At 32.9% G+C, this 26,055-nt stretch overlaps 4 protein-coding genes and 1 long non-coding RNA gene across 6 annotated transcripts; 3 read left to right on the forward strand and 2 right to left on the reverse strand.

The window, feature by feature from the left end:
* Nucleotides 1-315: 315 nt before the first annotated feature.
* Nucleotides 316-6,164, forward strand: LOC120282014 (calcium-dependent protein kinase 3-like). Its single transcript, XM_039288726.1, has 7 exons — nt 316-1,059; nt 1,966-2,109; nt 2,273-2,425; nt 3,869-3,984; nt 4,104-4,271; nt 5,425-5,655; nt 5,776-6,164. The coding sequence occupies exons 1-7, from the start codon at nt 429-431 to the stop codon at nt 5,926-5,928; spliced, it is 1,596 nt and encodes a 531-aa protein (XP_039144660.1). The 5' UTR covers nt 316-428; the 3' UTR covers nt 5,929-6,164.
* Nucleotides 6,165-6,781: 617 nt separating this feature from the next.
* On the forward strand, nt 6,782-7,473 carry LOC120282016. Of its 2 annotated transcripts, XR_005542871.1 has the most exons (3): nt 6,782-6,924; nt 7,023-7,156; nt 7,299-7,473. It is a non-coding gene; the product is annotated as an uncharacterized LOC120282016 (long non-coding RNA). The 2 variants fall into 2 exon arrangements; XR_005542870.1 differs by lacking the exon at nt 6,782-6,924 and having other exon boundaries at nt 6,949-7,156.
* A 2,545-nt stretch (nt 7,474-10,018) lies between these two features.
* LOC120282015 (probable 2-oxoglutarate-dependent dioxygenase At5g05600) lies at nt 10,019-12,014 on the forward strand. Its single transcript, XM_039288727.1, has 3 exons — nt 10,019-10,593; nt 10,710-11,040; nt 11,519-12,014. The coding sequence occupies exons 1-3, from the start codon at nt 10,097-10,099 to the stop codon at nt 11,762-11,764; spliced, it is 1,074 nt and encodes a 357-aa protein (XP_039144661.1). The 5' UTR covers nt 10,019-10,096; the 3' UTR covers nt 11,765-12,014.
* Nucleotides 12,015-14,936: 2,922 nt separating this feature from the next.
* On the reverse strand, nt 14,937-19,121 carry LOC120282639 (myb family transcription factor PHL7-like). The gene is made up of 8 exons (XM_039289476.1): nt 18,946-19,121; nt 18,716-18,834; nt 18,120-18,196; nt 17,646-17,685; nt 17,509-17,566; nt 16,975-17,044; nt 16,121-16,397; nt 14,937-15,079 (listed from the first exon to the last, which is right to left on the reverse strand). The coding sequence occupies exons 2-8, from the start codon at nt 18,822-18,824 to the stop codon at nt 15,075-15,077; spliced, it is 636 nt and encodes a 211-aa protein (XP_039145410.1). The 5' UTR covers nt 18,825-18,834; nt 18,946-19,121; the 3' UTR covers nt 14,937-15,074.
* A 734-nt stretch (nt 19,122-19,855) lies between these two features.
* Nucleotides 19,856-21,982, reverse strand: LOC120282504 (probable 2-oxoglutarate-dependent dioxygenase At5g05600). The gene is made up of 3 exons (XM_039289326.1): nt 21,473-21,982; nt 21,028-21,358; nt 19,856-20,298 (listed from the first exon to the last, which is right to left on the reverse strand). The coding sequence occupies exons 1-3, from the start codon at nt 21,955-21,957 to the stop codon at nt 20,050-20,052; spliced, it is 1,065 nt and encodes a 354-aa protein (XP_039145260.1). The 5' UTR covers nt 21,958-21,982; the 3' UTR covers nt 19,856-20,049.
* Nucleotides 21,983-26,055: the final 4,073 nt, after the last annotated feature.

Genomic DNA, 26,055 nt, shown 5'->3' on the forward strand with positions numbered 1-26,055 from the left:
TTACACAAAATCAAAACTTCGTTTGATCGTTTGAAGAGACTCCTCGACAGTCATCTTGCAATTTCCAAAAGTAATTGACATTTTGTTTTTAATAATATTTTATAGAAGAATCAAACATTTTTTTTTAAAAAAAAAGTCAAATTAAAAAATTACCACATAAAATAATACTAGGCCCAGCCCATAAAATAAAAAGCCCATCAACAAGTTTCAAAGCCCAGATAAATGTCGGCCCATGAAACTCTCCCGACAAAAGTCAATCAAAAGCTGACCACCATCTTTACCTTTTTACCCCTCTTTCACCTTCCTTTTTCTCTTCTCTCTTCGTCTCTCTCCCAACTCCAACCTCTTCTTCTCCTCTCCAACTCCATGGATCTCCTTCCCCGCCATGTGAAACCCTAGAAACCCTAACGCTCGCTGGGCCCTCTCCAATGGGCAACTGCTGCCGCTCCCCCGCTGCTGTGGCTCGTGAAGACGTCGACCCTCGCAAACCCCAACCCCGACCTCACCGTACCGCCAACCCAGAGCCCAAACCTAAGCCCCTCTCCGTCCTCTTGCCTGGAACCTGCGACATCGATGGTAACATCGAGGAGAAGTACCTCGTTGACCGCGAGCTCGGCCGCGGTGAGTTTGGCGTCACCTACCTTTGTATGGACAAGGATACCCGGGAGCTGCTTGCCTGCAAGTCCATTCCCAAGAGGAAGCTTCGCACTGCCGTTGACGTTGAGGATGTGAGGAGGGAGGTCTCCATCATGCGCCATCTTCCGCGGAGCCCGAGCATCGTGTCTCTTAGGGAGGCTTGTGAGGATGAGCATGCTGTTCATCTTGTTATGGAGCTCTGCGAGGGCGGCGAGCTCTTCGATCGCATCGTTGCTAGAGGGCACTATACTGAACGTGCTGCCGCTGCTGTCACGAAGACGATTGTTGAGGTTGTTCAGCTCTGCCACAAGCATGGTGTGATTCATCGGGATCTTAAGCCGGAGAACTTCTTGTTCGCGAACAAGAAGGAGAACTCGCCTCTCAAAGCCATTGATTTTGGCCTTTCGATATTCTTCAAGCCTGGTAAGCTCTTTTAGATCTGTTTGGTTTGAAATCGTGCTTTCAGTTTCTTTAATAACCATGTCGGTTTAGATGTTATCCTTGAATTAATAGATGGGGAGGATAGAGTAATTGAATCATTTTTTTGCAATGCTGTTAGTGTGTGTTATATGGATCCACATTGTCTTCTTCTCTGGAATTGGGAACCTAGTTAGTTGAATGTTTAATCTCATATTCTTCTCTGTTTGAATACTGAAACTGGTAAATAGGCATTGCGTTGATGGCATATGAATTTTTATTCTTTCTCTTAATTTTGGGTTTTGGTGGAAATGTAGTGGACACCCTGAAAGCAGTATTGATGAGGAGATGGGATTTAGTATTTTATGAAATATAGTTCTTGTAGATGCATTTAACAGAGAAGTTCGTTGAACAAGCTTGGGGGCTTGCAAAAAGGCGGTCTGTAGGCGGAACCTGGAGGTGGTGGCTTGGCACATTATTGCATTCATCACATGTAGTATAAGTGTATAACAGCTGCGAAGTTTACTAAGGCTGGTGTTCATCCTGGGCTTGAGTTCCCTCTTCTTTATCATGTTTTGTAATCATGCTCCCCAACCTGCATTGGGCTTGCTTGCTACCAACTTGGTGAATGATAGCAAGTCTGCTTCCCGAGCTTTAGCCCATTTGGTATACTGCACTCAGTGATGAATAGTCTAACAAATCTAAGGAGAGGAGGTGCAGCCTTCTAGATCATATAATAATGGAGTTCTAGCTTTCTTCATTTCTTGTTGCCCAATCTCTGATGTTAAGTGAAAATTTTGTTGAATTTGCAGAGTAGTGTAAATTTTAATTTCTTTACTCTTTATAGCCTACGACCCTATGTGCATGAATTATATTTATCGATTTTATATTTGGACATTTTTGAAATCGCAGGTGAGAGATTCTCTGAAATTGTGGGAAGTCCATATTACATGGCTCCTGAAGTTCTCAAGCGGAATTATGGACCAGAAATTGACATTTGGAGCGCAGGAGTTATTCTTTATATCTTATTATGTGGAGTTCCTCCTTTCTGGGCTGGTTAGTTTCCTTTCTAATGGAGTCATGGTGCCTTTAGTTACATTTTGCATTTCTTAAATAGTTAGTCTTGTCCTAAATATATTAGTTATGCTGTTTTCTTTTATTTTACTTATCGTTTACGCCAAGGTGAATTCATGTTTTTCCACTTCTGTCAAAATTGCAGAATCTGAACAGGGGGTTGCACAAGCCATTCTTCGAGGTATTATTGATTTCAAGCGTGAACCGTGGCCTAGTGTTTCTGAAAGTGCTAAGGATCTAGTTCGGCATATGTTGGAGCCTGATCCAAAACTTAGACTAACTGCAAAACAAGTGTTAGGTATTGTACCTTCTGCTCCTGCCCTAGTGCCAAAAGTGAACTACTACTGTTTCTTCATTTTGACTTTCGTATACAAAATCAAGTGAACTGTTTCAGTTGACTCTAGAGTCTCCATGATATATCCTTAAGCTGTAATGAATGTTTTCATACTCAATTTTCAACTGTTGTCTGCTTAGCAGGGTAATATAGCATAATTCTCAGAAATTCTTGGATTTTGAGTTGTTGATAGAATTCATTGTTCTTTTTAAAATTGAGCCATTGGAAGTTGGGTATGTCTTGCAATTTGAATTATGACAGGAGACTATAACCTTTTTCATCAATCTCGTACAATCACAAGCATGCACCCAATGATATGTGTTCATATCTTGTGATCTAAATCGAGTGTCGGTTTTTTTGTCTCACATGACCGACATCATGGTGGTTACATGCTAGGGAACCAGGAAATCTATACTTGATAAAACAATTTCAGATTCTTAACATTCAATAGATGCATCCTTATTTTATGCACCCTTTGATTTAGTCTTTTGTAACTAGTGTAAGGTGTGGGAGTGGTTTGTAGAAGAGCGTGGCTAAACTCGCTCTATCTCCTTCGTATGAAGCGGCCATGCGTGGGCGTGTTCTTAGTTTAAATCTAAGCTTGATATTTTCTGGACTCCAAGTTCAATCACTTGAATGTCGTTCTACTTTAAAGATGCAGGCATGGCTGCATGGGCATATTAATATCAAGATTGGGATTTTTAAAAATTTCTAGAACACATGGTTTTTGTTGCAGATCTTACTTCAAAAGTCACTCTAAACTTTAGCTTGGCTATTTGAGATAAAAGATCCTAAATCTAGGCTCGTGCGTTCTCTCCTTTTGGATAATAAACGAAGCTTTGACTGACTCTTTTGACCCCCTATCTATGGTTGCATTTCAAGTCAAGTGGCCTGCTCTAATTAGTTGCAGCTGCTTCTGCTGATTGCCAATTGATTGCCGAGACATGCGATGATGATTATTGTACCTTTGTGCTTCTGAACATGAGTCATATGACATCAAAATTTTATGTTTCTCTGGGCCTTTACTGCTGCCTCTTTGGCATGTACTTTTTAAGTCCCAGTTAAATCTTGGAGAACTAAATCTGCAATGCAACATGTCTCATGAGAAATTATTATATTTCATGCACACAGCACAATAGACGCGGGCATTCCTGCACAGACAAATATAGAAGTTTTCCTTTGCTTTCTTCACATGCCTTGATTTGTTTGCTCACAGTAACAAAGTATATGCTATACTTGTCAACCTTATAGCCTCATATGACAACCTGTGGCTGGGGATTCTTTTCTATTAACTCTCTATGGAGGCTGAAAATTGTCTCGTCCTTGCATCTCAGACTTATGGTGTAGTTTGACTTTGGATGTCTTGCCATTTGCAATATATATTGATAAAATTTTCTTTTCTTGCAGAGCATTCTTGGCTTCAAAATGCCAAAAAGGCTCCAAATGTTCCTCTTGGAGATGTTGTTAAGTCCAGGCTTAAGCAATTTTCAGTCATGAACAGATTCAAAAGGAGAGCTTTAAGGGTTAGCTGATAGTACAATCTTCAGCTAAACTTAATCTATCGTTATTCTTAGAATGTCTATAATTTTGAGTTTTTTTTTCTATATTTTTTGAAATTTTTTGTCACAAATTATTCATTCAGGTAATTGCTGATCACTTATCTGTCGAAGAAGTTGAAGACATAAAAGAAATGTTCAAGAAAATAGACACAGATAATGATGGAATTGTTTCCTGTGAGGAACTGAAGGCTGGGCTTACGAAATATGGCACCCATCTTGCCGAATCTGAGGCGCAGATGCTCATTGAAGCAGTAAGTGCATTCCATGCTTAAAATGTATGGTTTTGTAATATCAATGGATGTAGATTGTTTGCAGGCAATAAGATCCTTTTGTTTTGGTTAAAGTGATCTTACTGAATCAGCATTTCCTTCAATCTCTCAACTTAAATCTTTAGGCCGGTTCTTAGCTGTGTAGTGGAGTATTTTTCTATGACTAGAGAGTAGTGCAGTAAGTTGGACAGAAAAGAAATGCTTGTTTCATAATGCAACACTTTTCTAAACCAGATTGTTATAATGATGATAACAAAGGCTGCCAAGGAATTGTCTGTCAAACCGATAACTTCATACTTTTCCTTTTTTTTTTGAAAAGTCTCTTGCTTTTCTCGTATTCCAGCTTGTCTCCTTTGGCACAAGAGTTGCAGAAAATAGCAGCTCTACAGGTGTACATATTACTGAGCAATTTTAGTTAAGATGATTGAAATAATCATCTTTCCTCCAGGGTGATAAGATGATGCCATCCTTTTTGGTCATCCAAATCAATGTGTTAATGGAATTCGATATGCTTTTCTTGCGCTAATATGTGCAGATTCACATAAAGCTCAATGGTACCAGGCTTTCCTATTTTTTCCTTTCTATTGCTGCTGTGAGGAAAGTGATAAATATCTTGCAAGTGGTACTGAAGTGAGTGAAACCTGGTTGATTCTCAACTAAAATTTTATAGAACCTTATCTGTCACTTATTGCTGTTGTCTATGACTTTTCTTGTTGGTGCAATATGGAGGTGGTTGTGCTTTTCATCCTAGTGATAAGGATGCGTACTGATGTTTGCATATCTTGTGTGCTCCCTGTAGATATCTTTGGTGCCAACTTGTAGGCCCTTGTCCGCCAAACCTCTATTGGGTCACTGTTTATTCTATCGTGAACTAGTGAAAGACATGCTAATAATTAGAAGGTGCTCATCTGGTGTCTGTTGATTTTGTCTTTTTTTTGGTTGGGAGTGGATTGGGTAATTTAATAGTATGCCAATCATTAAATTTTCTTGCATAAATAAATGTTTTGGTCATGCTTAAGTTCTACTTGGTGCTCTTTTCTTATCATGACAAAGTGAGTGGAAAGCCTACTATTATCACTTTAACTTTTTTTTCTTAATATTTTATGAAATTTATCGCAACAACTTTGTCAAGCAGGTAGATACCCATGGAAAAGGAGTGCTAGATTATGGAGAATTTGTCGCAGTTTCACTTCATTTGCAGAGGATGGCTAATGATGAACATCTACGGCGCGCCTTTTCCCACTTTGATAAAGACAGTAATGGCTATATTGAGGCGGAAGAACTCCATCAGGCTTTGGTGGAAGATGGACCCGATGACAGCATGGATATTGCCAATGATATTCTACAAGAAGTTGACACTGACAAGGTGACCAATTTTCTTTGTTCTAATCCAGCAGCTTTTGCGTTATTCTACTGTAATCTCTCTTGCAATGTATCATTTATATTCTCTCTTACAAGATATCCTTGGACCTTTCTGGAATTGCAGGATGGAAAAATCAGCTATGATGAGTTTGTAGCCATGATGAAAACTGGAACAGACTGGCGGAAAGCCTCCCGACACTATTCCAGAGGAAGATTTAACAGCCTCAGTGTCAGGCTAATGAAAGACGGGTCACTAAACATGGGCAGTGAGAACTAATCAACAATTGGAGAAGGTTTTACCATTGTGCAGTGGTGCACTGATTGACATTTTTCCTCCCTGTTTTCTTTTTTTAATTTCTTCTGATTGTTTTGGGTGGACTTCGATTGAGGTGGCCCCTTGGATCGAGTTCACTTTGTAAGTTGTATTTACATCTTCCACACACTGTTTGCCACCAAATGATGATGATGATGTTGCGTTCGTGTTGAATCTCGTTATCAGGAATTGTTATACCATCATCATGCTGTGTTCAATGGTATCCCTTCTATCTACCCTTTTTATCATCACCAATCTCTTCTATTTGTGTATAGGCTGGCAAAATTGGCAGTATTGCTTTTTATGGTGAGCTATTGTGGAATCCTTCAACGTGGGCTGCTGGGGCTGAAAGTATTCTTGCCTGTCATGATGCTTGCCATGGAATTCAAGCCCACTTGTGGATGATTATGCTGACAAGGCTTGGAGTTTTGCAGCATTGCATTGCATCACAGGCATGTCTCATTACTTCAAATTTCCATATTTGTTGCCTTGTGTTCTACTTAGTAGTGCTCTCCATGACTGCTGCACAGCACTTGGACTAGCCTAGCATACCTTTTTGATTTTTATACATTTATCTAGATTGGATTTTAGGGTTCGCTTTCTATTCCTAGTGCCCTATAAAGTTGTATGCGTTTGGAATGAGCAAACCTGATGACTTAGGTCGTGTGTTGATGGCCATTGAGGATTGTTTGAAGGAGACTTTATTTAAGAACATAATAGGATTAGTCACCATTTTATTATCATTATTTTTGTTCTTCCTTATTCTTTATCTAAACTAATACCTCTACTTTATGTTCTTGTTATTTATTTTCCACAGCATGGGCTAATAATGGGCCAAAGCTAAAGGCGCACACATTCAATAGCTAGCGCTAGAGCACAAGAAGACAAACCAAAGGCAAAGATAAAAATAAAAAGCAAGGAAGGTGAAAAGCAATCTTTAAATGGTTCTCTCCCTAACTAGTAAGTGCCAAATTTCCACCCAACTCAACTAGATAACATTTGATCTGATGATTAGATAAAGTTACACAATATATAACCTTTTTATTTTTCTTTTGCAGAAGTGAGAAGACCAATCCACTACCAACGCCCACTTTTTTTTTCCAATTGGCTACATGTGTTTTTGCCCAACCCAACCTGCATATCCAGCACCATGTCACACTGACTAGAGAAAAAAAAAAAGAAGAAGAAAGAAGTAGGCCTCTCTCATCACTAAAACTCAATTTGAATGGCAATGCTTTGATACAAGTGTCTCTGTATTTCTTGTCCCCCACCATCCCCATCATTTACCCTCATGTTTGATCAGCTTCATGCTCACCCTTTTTACTTTTTTGTAGGTCATAGTGGCACAAGTGTCACGGGTGTTATACATTAACACTCAGCCGCAAAACCTGCAGCCATTCTTAGGACCAGCAAAGGCAAAAAATCAAAAGGTATTACTCTCCTTAAATATGTTTGAAGTTTGAATCCTCCATCATAAAAATAAAATAATACATATAAAGAACCTCCCCAGTTACTGTGGCTCACATTGCTTTCCTTCTTTGGTTCACACATAGCTTAAGTTCTGGAGACATAAAACATGTGGGTTTGCTTTATCCCTCACTACATCACTCATGGAAACAATTATAACTTCTTTTCAGCCCCTTTTCACTTATGAGTTTGTGTAATATCACTATCTGTGTCATAAAGCCAGTTCTTTTGCCATGTTTCTTGTAATTTTATTTAGTTCTTGTTTGGCTTGCAGCGTCACTTTGTGAGCTTTCATTGAAAAATTTTCTATTGGGAATTGTGAATTAATCACTCAAATATTTACTCTACCAATGATTACTATCTGTAACTCTGTATGTCCAGGGTAACAACATAACAGAAAATACTAATATACATATATTTAATTATTAAAAATGTTTTGATATTATATTTGAAAAAGAATTAATTGAAGAAAATGACTTTAGGAAAAGCCATAGAGAAAAAAAAGGTATGGAAGTAAAAGTATTAATTTTTTTTTAAAAAAAAAAGAAAAAAAAGGTGGGGAAAAGGGTTTGCACCATTGTACCAGTGACATGAACCAAACTTCTCCATCAACGGTCACAAAAACAAGTACACTTTTATTCAAAAACAAGTACAAATTTTCTAATCCAAGCTTTGAGTTTGGGTTTGTCTTCACTAATAATACCGAAAACACATCTAGCTATTGACCATCTCATGAACAGGCAACAAAAATCTACATAATTTTTCTCTCTTTTTATTTATTTATTTATTTATTTATTTATTTTTGGGTCAAAACTTAAATTAAAATGAAATCAATGATATTTAATAGAGCACTTTGCAAGGAATCTAATGACGGTGGAGAAAATTATACCTTTGCTCATGAATTAAGGCAACATGATTCCCAACCATTATGATCTGATTGCTTGGTCTCAACCTCAATTAAAGTCAATCTTTTTTGTTTTCAACACGTGCCTTTTTTTTTTTAAATGTTGGCTGATCTTCAATGTTATGCAATAATTATTATGATAAATGAGAAACTAATAAAACATGAAATTGTATACATAATTCTAGAAGCATTTTATTTTCAATATATTATTGAATGATTTTTTGAGTTATTAATAGTATATTTTGATAAAAAACGCAACTTGTAATATGGTATTTTATTCGCAAACGAAGCATCTGTCGTCATCATCTCATTAATATTTCGTTGCTTTCATGTCACGATATAAAAAATTGATTCATCGCTAGGGGCATACAAATAATAAAATTTATATTTAAATAAAATAACAAAGTCAAAGTAAATGAAGAACTTGAATAATTTTTTTTAACACAATATCAATGTGATCTCACAAACTTGTTGCATTGCTTGATATTTTTTTTTAAATTAAAATCTTATATATAGTTTTGTACCAGATCCTCGTTGAATTAAGATGTTTTTTATATTTATAAAGAGAGACTTTTCTACATGGATGGAGATATATTTTTTCTTTTTTATATTATTAATATATAAAATAAATCATGCATGTGTGCGTATTACTTGGCTCCCTCTCATTGGTTTTGATGAGTGGGCCCCACATGTTAACCAATAGAAAATCGACACTTGTTAGACTAGGAAGACTCAATCAAACAAAATTAATGCCATCACCAAACACTCATTAGTTTTATCAACTTCTTAATTGATCAAGTCTAAGCTTCTCTTCTAATTAAAACCTTTTCTTCATTCAAAATTATATATATATATATATATATATATATATATAAAGATGGAGTTTTATAATATAAAAATATCAGATAGTTATGTCAAACATAAAAACTTAAATCAATAATAAAAATTCAAATAATTAACCAGTAAAATATCATTGTGATATTGTATATAAATGGTTATCTTCCGTATAAATTAAACCAAAATATTATATGTTTCGCTCCAACTTTACAAATTAAAATCATTTTATTTTTATGATTACTTTAATAAAGCTTATTGATGTAGTATTTCATAAAAATATTTATTATTATTATTGTTATTATTATTATTATTATTCACATCAAAATGGGAACTTTGAGGCATGACAAAGAGATCAAAAGGATATGGTTAGATGCTTCATAATATAAATCCCATGAACCCCATCATCTTAAAATGGTTCCATATTCTTATTCACTCAAATGCATGCAAAAACCAAACAACAACTAGTAGTTAAGCATTAATTAGAACTATGTCGGCATCTCAATACTCTAATCTAATTAATCCAAAAGTTTTAATCAATTTGAGTTTCATCTCATCCACTCTTTTTCTTTTTTGGTAATTAATTTGTAGATGACTTTGAAAAGCATATATAAAAACATTACACTCCTCCACTTATTATTATTTTAATAATTACAACAATTTCTTTTAAGAAAAATTCTATCACGTTTAGCTTTAAATTTTATACACACCTATCTCTTTCACAGCCGCAGTTCACAAAGGGTTGCCAACTCTAATCATCTCTCCTTCCTCTATATATACATGCATGCAAACCCCCCTACTACCACAAACACACACTCTAGCTATATATCTATCACAAATATTGTCAATATATATATATCCTCTTCATCTTCTTGATTAATTTCTTGTGGTATATATATATATCTAAATATAATTTTAGAAACAATTATGGATAGCTTGGATGCATGGCCAGAACCAGTGGTGGCAGTGCAAAGCTTAGCAGAGGCAGGCATAGAGACAATCCCAAAGAACTACATAAAACCAGAGTCAGAGAGGCCGTCGTTAACCGACGTCTCTAGCCCGAATACTCTTCAAATACCGGTGATCGATCTCGGTGGTCTTGCTGAAGGTGTGGTTGAGTGTCGTGCCACGATGAAGGCGATATCGGACGCTTGCCGTGATTGGGGGTTCTTTCAGGTGGTGAACCATGGAGTTAGTGTTGAGCTTATGTCAAAGATGAAGGAAATTTGGAGAGCTTTCTTTCATCTTCCAATGGACCAAAAACAATCATATGCTAATTCTCCGACTACTTATGAAGGTTATGGTAGTCGTCTCGGTGTCGATAAAGACTCCATTCTTGATTGGGGGGACTATTTCTATCTTCATCTCCTTCCTTTTGCTATCAAGAACCCTAATAAATGGCCTTCTCTCCCTTCTTCTATTAGGTTATAATTAAATAGTTTTTACTTTTCATACATATATATATATATATATATATTATAATATTATATGAACATATAATTAATGTTTTTGTTTTTTTGAACTGTTTGAATATTGGCAGAGAGACAATAGAAGAGTATGGGAGTGAAGTAGTGAAGTTATGTGAATTGTTAATGAAGGTGATGTCCTTAAGTTTAGGGTTGGATGTAGGGGATTTTCAAGAAGCATTTGGAGGAGAAGAAGTGGGAGCTTGCATGAGAGTGAACTATTACCCAAAGTGTCCACAACCTGAGCTTACTCTTGGACTCTCACCTCACTCTGATCCTGGTGGCCTAACCGTTCTCCTCCCTGATCATCATGTTCAAGGCCTTCAGGTTCGGAAAGCCGGTTCTTGGGTCACTGTCCAACCCTTCCCAAACTCCTTCATCGTTAACATAGGTGATCAAATTCAGGTAATATATATATATATATATATATATATATATTGAATGTTTTCATGCATACTAATGAAGCATATATATATTTATATGTATGTATGTATGTGTGTGTATTTGTTAATTTATTTATGTTTAAAAAAGGGTTGCAGTGAAAGAATGACAAAGAAACAAAGAGAAAAGCACTACAACCACACACCAATAATTTGGTGTGTGCATGTGTATGTGTGTGTAAGTGGGAAGGAAGACCCTAGATAGAAAAAAACTAATAGTCAAGAAAAGGGATAGGATTAATTAGAAGCCAAGAATTCCTTTTCCACGTGCTTAATTTTGTCATTTTCATGCATCTTCTTCGCTTGTGTTTTGGCCCACATTATCATCAAACAACTAGTTGACTATCACATGATAATACATTAACTAAATTATCCATTAATCATTCATTATATTAATTAATAATTTTTTTTTAATTTTATTTTATGTATACATATGCATATAGGTGTTAAGCAATGCAGTGTATAAGAGTGTAGAACACCGGGTGATAGTGAATGCAGAAGTTGAAAGGATCTCCATTGCCTTCTTCTATAATCCGAAAAGCGATTTACCGGTCGGTCCGGCGAGGCAGCTTATCACACCCGATCGGCCGCCTCTTTATCGATCGATGACCTTCAATGAATACCGTCTTTATATCAGGAAGAAGGGCCCTAGAGGGAAGACACAGGTTGAATCCTTGAAGGCTGCATGAGTTGTTCATAATTATCCATAATTATATAATATTTTTCCACCTTTGTTATGTCATTATCTATCTATCTATCTATATATATGTATGGCTTGATTAGGGTTTCTGTACGTGGGTGTTCATGTGATCATGTATTTGCACTTGTGTTCTTGATATATGTATAAATAATTTGTGCGCAAGGCTAGTAATGTTTGTGTTTGTGTTATATTTTATGTGTGATTTGATTGGAGAAGTATATTATAATTAAAGGCATGTGATGGAAAAGATATATAATAAAAAGTGGATCATTGTTTTGAACTTTGGAACTAGTCTATAATCATTTGGGTTCCCAACTCCTTGTTATTAGTTTTCAACTTGACACGTATTCTCAGTTGAATAGTTATAACACCTTAATTATCTGTTTGTATAATATAAACCTTATAACATTACTTGTAAATAAAAAATAGAGAAAATTATATATATATATACATATATAACTAATTACCGCTACAATAATAAAAATCGTGTTTTATCCACTCCCAAATCAAATTAAAAATTTAAACATTAGAATTCCTCCCAGCGCAGGGTTCATAGCTTTTATCTACATTTTATATAAATAAAAAAATATATAATAATATTTTATTTTCATTTATCGTCAATCTCATAATCTGTCTACATTCAACAACAAATATATATATATATATATAATAATTAAATATATAAACTCCTTTCTTATGTTCTAAAATTGAAGTTGCAATTTAATTATTTAATTAAAATAAACAAGATATTTATTCAAAAGTATGACATCAAAAAGTGAGAAAGAAGAAAAGCTGATTCTTGAGTTGGAGCACAAGAATCAAAAACCATACAGACCTCTTTGTCCACTATGCTTAATATTAGTATCATTTTTTAAATGGCCTCATGAAGTATATGCCTGCATGATAAGATAACTCAACACTATCAAGGAACATTACATTTCATCATTGTTCATTACAAACATATGAATAAACTTTATATACTTTGAATCATTTCTCACTAAATTTGACATTACAACTCATGCATGGTGGCTTGCCAGACCAGCACATACAATGAATATTGATTTCTTTTTCTATTTTTAACTTTCAAATAATTTCTAAAAAAAAAAAAAACTTTCAAATACTATTTTTAGTGATAATTAAAACAGATAAAATTAAAACCACTCAAATCACTGTATGAAAAAGACTCTCACGTAATATGAATAGAAGATATATATACTACAATGGATAACCTTCTGTCTAGTCTAGCTAGCTAGCTAGATTTGTTTGTATGTTTTTCATTTCATATAATTGAAAGGGAGAAAACGAGGCATAAATGCATAACAAATAAAAGAAAATTAAATAAAAATACAAATTTAAATTGAAAAAAGCATGACTATCTTGAAAAATTAAGTACAACAATGATAGTTCAATTTACTAAATTTATTTTATTATATTTAATAATACACTAAAAATATATTTAAATAGATTTTAAAAGATATATTGGGATTCAATTTGTCTCGTTGTTATACTTTGTTGCTCTTTAGGTACGGTGTGATGGTATAAATTCTTTCAACATGATGATATTATTAGTATGCATCTTCTAGAATTAAAAAAACACAAAAACCCCATAGCAAATTTTTTAAGTCAAGTCAAACAAAATTTGGGTTATAAACTCTGATAGGGATTTAATTTATTATTTTTAAAACAAATATATATTTGGACCACACACATGTACGTATGTAGAATTTTTCAATATGAGTGCTTTCAAGAATAAGCTCATTAAGGCTTAATGGTGAATTTGTGCTCCCATTTGTGCTCATGTTTTTGAGATTAATCAATCATTCAAAATATGGAATCAAGCAACCTTAAATATCTTTCATTATTTTTATTTGAATATGTACTATATGTGTTAGAGATATTTAAGGAGTCCTATTCCTTATGGTGCATCTTTGTTAATTAGATATAGAGAGGAGAACAGACTTAATTTGTTATGTTGTTCTAATTAACTTATTTGATAATATAAAATCATATATATATATTTTAATGTGGAATAAAAATAATTCCTATCTTGGAAGGACTATATATATACCAATTTGAGTCTTGTGAGAGTTGAAACATACAAAAAAATATTGTTATTTATTTATTTATCACTCCAACAGCCTGTTCCTCAACAAGCAGGAAGATTTCATTAAAGTAATATGTTAATATACATAAGATGTTTTTTTTCCTTAAAAAAAAATAAAAGTTATTAGCATTAGTCAAAACATTTTACCAAACAAATAAACTAATAGATAAGCGCATAGACAATGAGATTCTTGACACAAGATAATCATGTGTTTTTTTGCACCTTATTCATTGCACCTCTGACATTAAAAATAGTGGACTCTTTTTATTTTTATTTAAAATGGGATTTTGCTTGATTTTAAGTAGCATTTAAAAGATGCTATAATAGATTGATGATCTTCAAATGTGATGTTTTTATTATATGTATATCCTCATCTATTTATTTATTTATATAAATAAGATAAATTACAACTTAATTTATTTAAAACCAACAAATAAGATTACAACAAGCAAATAAAAACATCAATCAAGTTAAACTTAATTTTTTTAGCTTTTAAATATTTTTTTTTTGCTTTCATGTTTGTCACCAAATTAATATTTTTTATATAAAAATAAATAAACCATAATTTATTAGAGAATCAATACTTTTTTCAGCATTCTGTATTTTATTTGTTATTAATGGTTATATTATTTATCTGTATTTTTTTTTAATAAAAATGGATAAACCACAAATATATTGAAAGAAAAGAATGACAAGCAAACAAATACAACCAGAATAATAGAAAATAAAGACTAAAAAGCCACAATAGGAGTCCGTCATTAGAGGTGATAGACTTCTAAAAGAAACAACAAAATCAGAAGAGACAAACACAGAAGAAAAAGAGAATTACAGCTGAGCGGAGGAAAGGGTCCACTAAAAGGTAACATGGATCTACTCAAACTACCAAAAACGCCCACCTAATAAAAATGAAGAAAATATTAGAAATTATAGTATATATGTTTTAAAAGAACATTTGATTAAGTGAAAAGATGAACATTAACAACAATGATAAAATTTATTATTAAAAACAACAAAAACAACAACAACAACAACAACAACAACAACAACAATGGTGAGGACGTATGCAATGACATACATTGGAGAAATCTCATCATGCACTAAATAGCTCCAATCTTGACTTCTCTTGTCTTGCTTTGCAATGTTAATTCTATTTATCATGTAGGGTCAACCTTCCACTTCTCAAGCACTCCGCCATTTAATCTACACATTTAGCACGTTCCAACATTTAATTACAACTAATAATCTTTCAACAAATCACTAGCTAAATATATCTTGACAAACAAAGTCTAAATGCATTAATGGAAACGTGCATTTATTAAGATCAAAACAATGGGCTCTAGTTCTTTGGTTTTGGTTGATAATCCAGAAACCAATGATCTTGATGACTTTCATTGCTGAAAGATTGTTCTTCAATTTCAAGCTAAAGCAAGTCATAAAACCAACCAAGTTCTTTGAGGATCCAGCCATGATAATAGTAATTAATTTGTCATTATATATTGAAGAAGCTAAATTGCAGCAAATTAATGCATGTGCTTAATATAAGGCCTGCATTTTCCATTTTAATAGTCTTAATGTTCTTTTCATCAGTGGAGATGTCAATCAGAAAACTACAAGTTGTATAAACTTAGCAAACTCTTTGGGCAACTGGAATTTGTCATAATAAGAAAAGTTGAATTTGAAGGAAAAGAAAGTTTATGTGGAGCCCTTTCTGTCAACTTTGAAAGCTCATTTTATGTTCTTCTTGTTTTTATCTATTCTCTTTCATTAGTAAGATCAGGGATTAAGGTGGAGTAATCAGAAGGGGATTGCAGTAAATCAAAATAAAAGATAAACTATATATAATTGACAAGATGATCATCATGTTTTTTGATAGCTAAAAACTATCAATGCGTATGCTGACTCATGGCCTAGATTATTTCTCCTATGAGTGAAGTTGATATCAATGCATATCAAGTGGTTGAAAATAACATTTTATTTGAATGTCGTATTCTGTTGCTTAAAAAATCACAGATGATTTTCAGCAAGTTTCGTTGTCAATCGTTTTGTATCATGTGAAACAGGCAGCATATATAAGTGATAATTCAGAGTTCTTGGTACACAAGCAAAAGAGACGATGCTTTCATAATTTATAGTCATGTGCTTCTTCTTATTTTGGACGAGTTCAATCAATCATGAACATGATATAATGCATAATAAAACAGAATAGTCAAAGAAACAGAGCAACACAATCATAACTCTTACTGATGATGTTCTGGTGTGTGTAGTTGGTCATACGAGGCCTTTTGTTGGAGATTTGAACTTCCTCTTCAGGCGAACCGATACCAGAGAAAGAGCTGATAGCCTCATAGTTTTCTTGTTCATTCATTTTTGATTCAACCAATTTCTGAAATGGATTTAGTTTTCTAGGATAACAAAACTTATTTGGTTTGCAGTTACTGCTGAAATCACAATGTTCATCAGTAATTTTCTCCAGGTATCTTCCTTGGAGGTCAATCCTCAATTTTGAGTGCTTCTGGACCTGTCAAAGAATAATAGATTGTTAAAATTTGTGCTCTATGTAGACAATAGAGTAAACACTAAACACATGAAAGGACAGCATTATAGAACTCATGATATTCCAAAGGGATTAGAGTTTGAGCAAACTGAAACAACATTAACATAAAGAGAGTTTGTGTTCTTGTAGGTAAATTAGCATAAAGGTGGAGGATAATCATTCTTCACCAACTACATTTGGGAACAAAAATTGATGTAATAGATATGACTTTAATGCATTCTTGGTCACAACACTGAATTGTTTTCTATGACACAGAAAACAAATTCCTTGTCCATTTAATTAAAACTTGAGATGTTGGCCTTGATTTACTAAGGTTTAATAATATTGAATGGTGCATGTCAATACTTACATCAAAAAGTTAAGTGTTCGTATGAGATTGAGCCAATAAGAGTCTAATCTAATCAATAATCCCAAATCTAGTGGTACCATTCATTGTGGGTCTACATAAAAGTTTGATTAGTTCATCCATTGAAACTTGAAAGAATGAGGCCTCGGAAAGATAGAAAAGCTAACTGAATGTTTAGATATAAAGAGAGCTCACCTGAACTTGATTAGCATGTCCTAGTTGTCCTCCCATATGCAATTGTAAAGCTTCTGTGATCTGAACTCGACTGCAAAGCTATACGACACAAGTTAATAATGTCATAGATCACAGATTTAGTAATATAAACTTTTAATATGTTAGAGATGATATATGTAGAAATCCAATGGTTTCAACCTTGTAACACACAAATGGCTTAATAATGATTTACATAGCTATTCTAAGTAACAGCCAAATCCTAAAAAAAAAAAAAAATTGAAGCAAATGAAGTTTGACTACACCCCAGCATGCAGGAGAATGATCCTGCATTGCATTCAAACTAAAATAATTTTGGATAAACCAGAACAATGTACACTAGCTAGCTTGATAAATCGAAAGAGATTCACAGCAATGTTTGACACAAGAAACATATACAATAACATATATAAATAACAATGAACAAACCTTAACAAGTAAAAACATGTGAAAATAGCGAATTTTATGTTTTTCATGACAAAAAGAAAAAGATAAAAATAGAAGCTCGGAATGACTCACGAAGTGCTAGAGAAATTTGGCAAAATTTCTGAAAACTTTCTGCTTGCAAGCTTTCCAGCTGAAAAGAAATAGTCAAAAATCTAAACAAGATTGTTCATGTGCATTCATTTATAAAAATGAAATAGATATAGATGTACCATCTGAAGACTCCGGAACAAACTTTGATAACCTGTATTTCTGAACAAGAAAATTTACAAACAGTAAATGGAAATCCAAAATTTGCTATTAAATTCTGTCATCTTAACATTACCCAAAGGAAAAGCAATGAATTGCTGAGAAGACAAAATAATTGTTACATTTTGTTCAGGAAGAAGAATCACTGGGGAAATAGAATAAGTTCACAGCTGTTAGTTTCATATGAAAGCTATTTAGAATTTTCACCAAGTTGTAAAGGTGCTGAAAAGATTACAAACAAGAGGTTTCCTGGATAAAAAGAAAGGTGAAAATTTTTCTTCTATTTAGAAATCTGTAAAAAAAATAAAAAAAAATCCAATCATTATTAATCAACAAGAACACTTCTCATCAAACAACAGGGTAATTATCTATCACATTTTACAGCACAGTAAAGAAGGCTATAACTGAATGTCATATTTAAATAAAAAGTGCAGCACCTGTAGGTAGCTTTTCACATGAGCTATGGTCAACCCTGGCACAGACATGGCCTTCAATATTCCTTTAGGAGTGGCTCCTATTAAGCAAAATCATAATCCATGTATGAGAATAGTGTCATAAAAGAAAGAGTTTAACCAACAAAACCATGCTGGATTTACTGAAATAAAATTGTAAATAAAAATACATATCATAAGTTCATTGTTGTACTTAACATGAATAGTTTTGGGAAAACTAGTATCTATTATCCCACTGTTATAAAATATATTAACATGATATTCAAACTAATAAATTCTCTTCAATTGCTTCAAAGAGCTCTGTTTTAATACTAAACATGACTCAAGCTCAACTTAGAGCCCACGCAACAAATTTATTGGTACAATATCAATAAACATTGAAGTTCAAATGACCACATAAAGATAAAAACTCACAACACTAAAAATCTATCAACCACATCTAACAATGCAACAACTTAATAAATGTAAAATAGGAATCAAGCAGGGATTTTGAAGTGTTTGAGTGATTTCAACAAACACCAAACGAGCATTCATGAATAACAAAAGATTAGAACAAAAAAGATGAAATTTTTGCTTCTCACTATCAGGGCCACCAAGATGATTAACAGCCCGCTCAAAACATTCACGCATTTCTGGACTCCATCTCATCCGCTGCTTCCCTAAACTCCCCATTACACCACATTCCTCCATATCTTCTACTCTAAAAACTCAAAAATCACATGAATTCACAAACAAAATCATCAAAGAAACAATAAAAATAATAAAAATAAAAAATAGTTAAAAACAAGGACAAAGAGGGAGAGTACTATACCCATTGGCATTGGCTCCAGCATTGGAAACAGCGAATGAAGGGAAGCTTGATAAGATAAGGGAGAGAGGAAAGTGATAGGAATGGGATGAAAACAAAGAAATTAAGGATCGATAAGGTCAAGAGAGGTGGCAATGAGGGGAAGGAGGAGAAGACTGGGTACTGCGCTTGTAGACAAGAAGAAGAGGACGAAGTGGGGGAGGGAAATCCCAAGCGCGCGGGGAACTATATATGACCGTTATTTGTTGGCTTTGTTTTTCATTTACAACCCCCCAACATTTTATAATTTCATATACACCCCTACAATTTTCTATATGTGTCCCTGTGTGTGTGTGTATATATATATGTATGAATTTATGGTTGTTTAATATTGGCCTCTAAAATGGAAATATTTTATTTCAATCATTTAAATGGTGAAATAGATGTATTATATTGTTACGAGTTTCAATCAATTAAAATATTTTAAATTAAAAATAAGTGTATTTTTTATAGCACCGTTGGTATAATTTTCTCTTTTGTTCTAGCAGATAGTACAGAGTTAGTGCAATGTAATTTTATGATGCGGGTGATATATATATATATATATATATATATATATATATATATATAAAGAATTGGTTTAGAAATAATAGTTTAATTTTTTATGAAAAAAATCTAAATTTATTTAGAAAATTTTATGAGAAAATTTTTTCGGATAGTATTAAATTAATATTTACTAATATGCATATTTGGATGTAGGACAAATTTAATTTATAATATATATTTTATTACTAAATTTTAGATTTAATTGTGGTGGGTTAGATAAATATAAATACTGAATTGAAAATTTTGCGGTTTGTGCATATTTATTAAAAAAATTCATGTTTAATAAGAATACTTGTGCAAAGAGGAAAAAAATGAGCAGATTATAGGATAAAGATCAAATAAACCTGAACTCACTTCTTATAGAATTGCCAACATTAATGCTACAAGGCTACAACAGCACTGAAGATGGCAACATCAAATTAACAACATACAAATGTATATATATATTGGGTCTTATTATTCTTGTTACAAAGTTTTAGCCACTTTTGGAAGCTAAAAGAAAAGATAGGTAATATTTAAGAGTCACATAGTCTTCAAAGATTCAAGTTGGTACTTGCCAGTGGGGCCTCTCTTCCTTATGAATTGCCTATACTCATTGAAAGTAAAGTTATGCTGGAAAAGAGCAGGCTTTTGTGGAGACAAAAGCTGTTTAGCCGGTCCAATTGGTATGTCTCCTTTTGGGTTGAAGAACAGTGCCATTGATAGACGTTCCTTTTCTGAATTCACTTGCACACGGTGCTCTGCACTTTTGTATATATCATTGCTCATCACCTGCATGTGTTCAAGCTAGTCATATATATTTGTAAGTATATATTAAGTCTTTTTTATAATGGGCACATATATATATTTAGATAATACTAAATCTTATATATTGTTCACTGCCAAATGAACCACAAGTTCTAGAGCAAAATGTACTTGTGCTTGTTGGAGAATAAAATTAATTAAATAACTAAACATGTGTGTGAGGGAAGGAGTAGATAATCTTAATTCAGAATTTATATTTAATTAAATTTTATAAACAATACTTTAATGATAAAAACAAAGAGCTAGCTAGTTGCTAATGGTCTTGGCATGCATAAAATGAAAGAGTACTGTGGATGTGCATGCAAATTAGAACTTGAAATGACTTCATATTTCCATGTTTCTCTTGATCATGAGTTTCTAGATTGGGAGACTTGAACTCTTATTCATCAACCTTAAGTGCTTTTCTACACACACACACACACACACACACACACACACACACACACACACACACATATCTATAACGTTAATTTTTACATAGTTGGTGAGAATACCTAATCTTCACGTTTCTTATTGTTTTACATCAAGATAAACTTATGAGCTTTGCATGAATATAATATGAATAATAAAAACTCACCACCTTTAGTTTAAGCTTCCTCTACTACGTAGAAAACATACAAATTAGGGTTTACCAAAATGCATGCATGCACAACTAATTAGAAAGTAGTCAAATAAAAGTATAATTAGATAATTAACCTGAATTTGATCACCGATGTTGACGATAACGGCACCGGGGACAGGCTTAACGGTGACCCATTCACCGTCTTTTCGAACTTGAAGGCCGGAGACATGATCATCGGAGAGAAGAACAGTGATTCCTCCGGGATCTGAGTGCGAAGAGAGACCAAGCGTGAGCTCCGGCTGAGGACACTTGGGATAAAAGCAAGCCCTCAAACAAGCTTCATATTCATCACCCCCAAAAGCTTCTCTAAAATATTCCTTATCTAACCCTAATCCCAGTGAAAGCATCTCCATCAAAATCATACATAACTTCACAATTTCCTTGGTATAATTCTTTGTAGTCTCCCTAAAAAATTAAACAAAGTCATATATGGGATGAGAGACCTAGATTTATATATATTTATATATATATTGAAAAATAAGATGAGAGATCTAGACTTATATATATTTAAAATAGTACCGAAGAGAATTCGGTAGAGATGGCCACTTCTCATAGTTCCTGAGATTCTTTGGGAAGATATTGAGGAAGAAATAGTCACTCCAATCAAGAGAAGCATTCTTTTCGACACCGACACGGCTACCGTATCCCTCATAAGTCACCGGAGAGTTTGCGAAAGCTTGTTTCTCTATCATAGGCAAGTGGAAGAACTCTCTCCACACCTCCTTAGTCTTCTCTAAGATCTCCTTGTTCATCCCATGGTTCACCAATTGAAAGAAACCCCATTCCTTGCATGCATTTGATAAGGTTCTCATGGTATCTTCATCAAATTTGCTTCTATTGGCTATGCCACCTATATCAATGATCGGAATGCTCATCGTCTTCTCCGGTCCTTGATGAGCAGTCACCCGCTCCGATGGTGGCTTGATAAATCTCTCCGGTATAGCCCTGTCACCGCTCTCCGACAGAGATTGAACACGGATAACTGGCTCCGGCCACTGCTCCATTGTAATTAACTAGATATCAAGGGCTTCAAGGAAAGGAAGATGGGATGGCAATGTCAATGCATATGTGGCTCCCTATTTATAGCATCAACTTGATAAGCATTGAGTAAATGTATTGCATTAATTGTGAAGATATCTTGACATGTAGAGGAATCTTGCATGATTTGGAGTCAATGCAAAGAGATAAGATGGTATGGATATTGTTGTACGCTAGACATCTGGCTTGCTTACGTGATTTAATAATAAAATAAATAAATAAATATTAAATATATTTATTATTATTATTATTATTGTATAAAGATTGAAACAATATTAATTTGAAAGAAAAAAGAGATAAAAACCAGAGCCATGAATTGAATTCATGATGACGTGCATGCATCCTTGCATGGTTTGTTTCTCATGTTTTCTACGCGTGGGTTGGGTATTGTGCTGATTCCTTGAGATAAAAAAACAAGGTCAGATCAGAGAGAGTCAAAATTAAATGGTCACCTTTATAAACAAAGGGCCATGAATAAACTATATATGCTTTAAAAGCTAGCACATGCCATGAAGAATAATAGTATATCGCGTATAACTTTTTACAATAATTTTACAATAAAGGAAGTATTATATTGCTAAAAAGAGATCACGTTTTTCAATCTCCATGTGCTTTTACTTTGCAAATTTTTTCTAGCAATCTTACAACTTGGAACATGAATGGATAATGTGCTCATGGATGCCAAGGGATTAGGTGATTGCATGATATTTAAATAGTTGTGTTAAAAGTATGGAATATATACATCTCATGAAGAAAAGATATTGGAAGAATAATATAAAATAAAGGTAGAGCTTTAAATCACTAAACGAAAGGAAGACAAATTCTACTTGGGCATGGGAATTTGAGTTCTAAACCAATGCTTTAATTTGTAAACTTTAATCAAGATAAGCAAATTAAAGGGAAAAACGTTAACATACATATGATCATATATAGTCCTTTGTGTATTGCTTTTGTTTGGATGATAAAATGATAAATCACATGCGAATATGCTGACCTGAAATAAGGGAAAAGTAATTAATTTTTTTTTAAAAAAAAACACATGTTTTTCATGTGTAGAAATGCAGTAGTTTAATTTTGGGGGCCATATATCTATCGAAATATAGATATTTCAGCTATGATGGACACCTTTGAAGGGGACTTATGATATTTAAAAAAAAAAAAATCTCTTTGTTTTCTCACTCTCGATGTTTCATAGAATTTATTTTATATATGAATGTCGAAAATATTCATCTTAATATTCTGGTCATCATGATATTAAAAACAAGAAAAGAGGGGGATCGCTTTTCAATAAATTTGTGGTTTATCCACTTTTATCAAAAGAGGGGAAAAAAATCAATTAAACAATTATTTATTTTTTAACAAAATGGGTAAACTATGTTTATTATTAAAATAACAATGAACAAAACATTCATAACATACTAATTATAAAAATACTAACCACATTTTGCTATTAATGAAAATTCTTTTAATATATATATCAAAGTATTGTGAGATGAAGAAGATAGAGACGCTGAATTTATTCGGCGGAAAGGTGGAAATGGACATATTCAATAAATCATTTTGAGGGAAGATTCCTACAAGAGAGCACAGCAACTGCCGACCATAAACTTAATTATGATGTGCATGAGTACCCAAGGAAAATGAATTTATATATGTATCACTCTGAGGGACCTCATCTTAATTAATATATTTCTGAATACATGGTAGATATTAACATGAGCATCAACATCATGGCTCAGGTTTGAGACAAACAGTTTATGATGATATTGAAAAACAGGGCACTGTCCTTTACAAAGAGCAATTAGTCAACCCATGCATGGTCCTCATTTTAAGCAATCAAGATAAAGAACGCAAGTGAAGGACCAACCTCAGAGTGCAGCAACTTTCAAGTAAAAGAAAGAGAACGAAAGTTCATATATTGATCACATGCAAAAAACTTTCAAAATTAATAACAGCACTAAATATAGTCAATGTTGGTTGTTCTTGGTTAACAATAACATCTTAATTAGATTTCTCAAAGTATTAATTATCTAACAGAATGGTGCAGGTTTAGTCCAATGTACAAATTATTTAATTAATATTATTTTTGACTATATGTGTGGTATGCTTGTGAGCATCTTGGTTGTATTAATTAGTTCTCACTGGTTTTATTTTATTTTATTTAAAAAAAATTAGTTGTTGAAATGAAATAAAATTTTCATGTATACATGAGATGTCACATGCCATAAAAGCTATTCATTTCACAGTTAAAGGTCTTCTTTTGAATTAATATATATATCATACTTAATTAAAAATCTATTTTATTCTACACAATTACTCAAGCACGGAGTTTCCCATCTAATTTTCTTTTATTTAATATCAAATGTTCCCTTTTTTTATATCAAAATATGAAATCTTGTGTTTGTTTTACATAGATCATGATATTAAATCCAAGTTTTCCCTATGCTATAATATCAAATGAATATGCATTTGTATAATAAAAAATATTACATATATTTGCAATCTTAATTATAAATGCAATAAACTAAAAACGACACGATTATTTTTAATTTAAGAATTTAAATCACTTTTTTTTTTATTTCAGTGAACAAAGTCAAACTTGAATCATAAGGAGTTCTTTTTTTTAATAAAAATGGATAAACTTTAAATTTATTGAAAAAAAAAGTACAGGGAAATACAACGATGAAGTAACCATAAGGAGTTTTTTTTTTAGAGATTTTGCCATATTAATTTTAATCAATTTTTAGAAATATTAATAATAATAATTGTAAAGAAATCCATAACTGTTTGAGATATGGTTTGAGGTATGGTGACAAGCACCAATCCTCAAGACGTACGCTGGCTGAGAAATTGACATGTGCCTGCACACTTTTGAAATTAGGAAGCGAGGTCAAAAGAAATCGAACTCGTATTTCTCCAAAATTATAAGGACCTGGGGTATTGCTAGGCCACATATCTTTGTGTGCACTCTTTCTTTTACAAGGACATCAGATTTAAATCTGCCAACTAATTATATTGCAACCTAAATTAATTAAGGCTACACATATTGTGAGGATGAAGTGAAAGATGGATATTTTCTGCTGCACATCACCTCATAATTGATTTGAGCTGCCAAACAAAAGGTTTGAATTTTAAGCACATGGCAAACTCACACAAAAAACCCTTGCCACCAACAATGCCTTCGAATAATTAGTCATTTCATATCAAACCATTTTCTTTGTACTAGAAAAATTCTTATGTGTTCTTTGGAATTATAATTGTTGTTTCCATACAATGAATTATAGATTAGAAAATATATAAGTCAAAACAATCCTGGTTTAACATTAATTGTTTACAAAGTCATATAAAATAATCTTCTACATGAAACCAATTTTTTCTTTTATTTTATTTTTATAAAAATTAATAAATCATTTTTTTAAATAAAAATAATAAACCATAATCATTTAAAAATGAAAAAATAATATAGACAATCGATAATTACAACCATGACACAATAAAAATAAAAAATATAAAAAGCATCCACTAGGCATGGAGAGGACAAAGGCACAAAATACAACACATAGAAGGCAACAATATATGCTACTCTAGGCTTGAAAGAGGGAAATCCCCCACCCCAAGTAGCTACCAAAAAAGCTCGAATTTAGTCAGCTATCCCGTAAACAAATCACATGTTTTTGGATAAAAACTTCAGAGTTACAACAATAACAAAAGTCAATAGTTACAATTATTTAGGGTGGGCTACATGAATATTTCCCTTTTATGTTGTTCAATCAAAATTAACTCAAACGACTAAATAAACTAAGAATAGACATATCATTACGTAAAGTTTCTACTTAACACTTTTTATGACTATCTCTATCTCTTTTACGACACTTTATTCAATTAAGTGCTTCCACAATCTTTACGGGGTATTTATTGCTCATCTCAGGATATGTCTATTCTATCTTAAATGATTCTTTTTGAACTTGTTATTAAAATGTGTCGCTTCTAATCTACTTAAGATAAATTCATTTTTTTAATCAATTTTTCTTTATAACACCTGCCAATCATCTCAATATTCTCAT

Source organism: Dioscorea cayenensis, chromosome 18, assembly GCF_009730915.1.
Source record: "Dioscorea cayenensis subsp. rotundata cultivar TDr96_F1 chromosome 18, TDr96_F1_v2_PseudoChromosome.rev07_lg8_w22 25.fasta, whole genome shotgun sequence".
Lineage (NCBI taxonomy): Eukaryota > Viridiplantae > Streptophyta > Magnoliopsida > Dioscoreales > Dioscoreaceae > Dioscorea > Dioscorea cayenensis.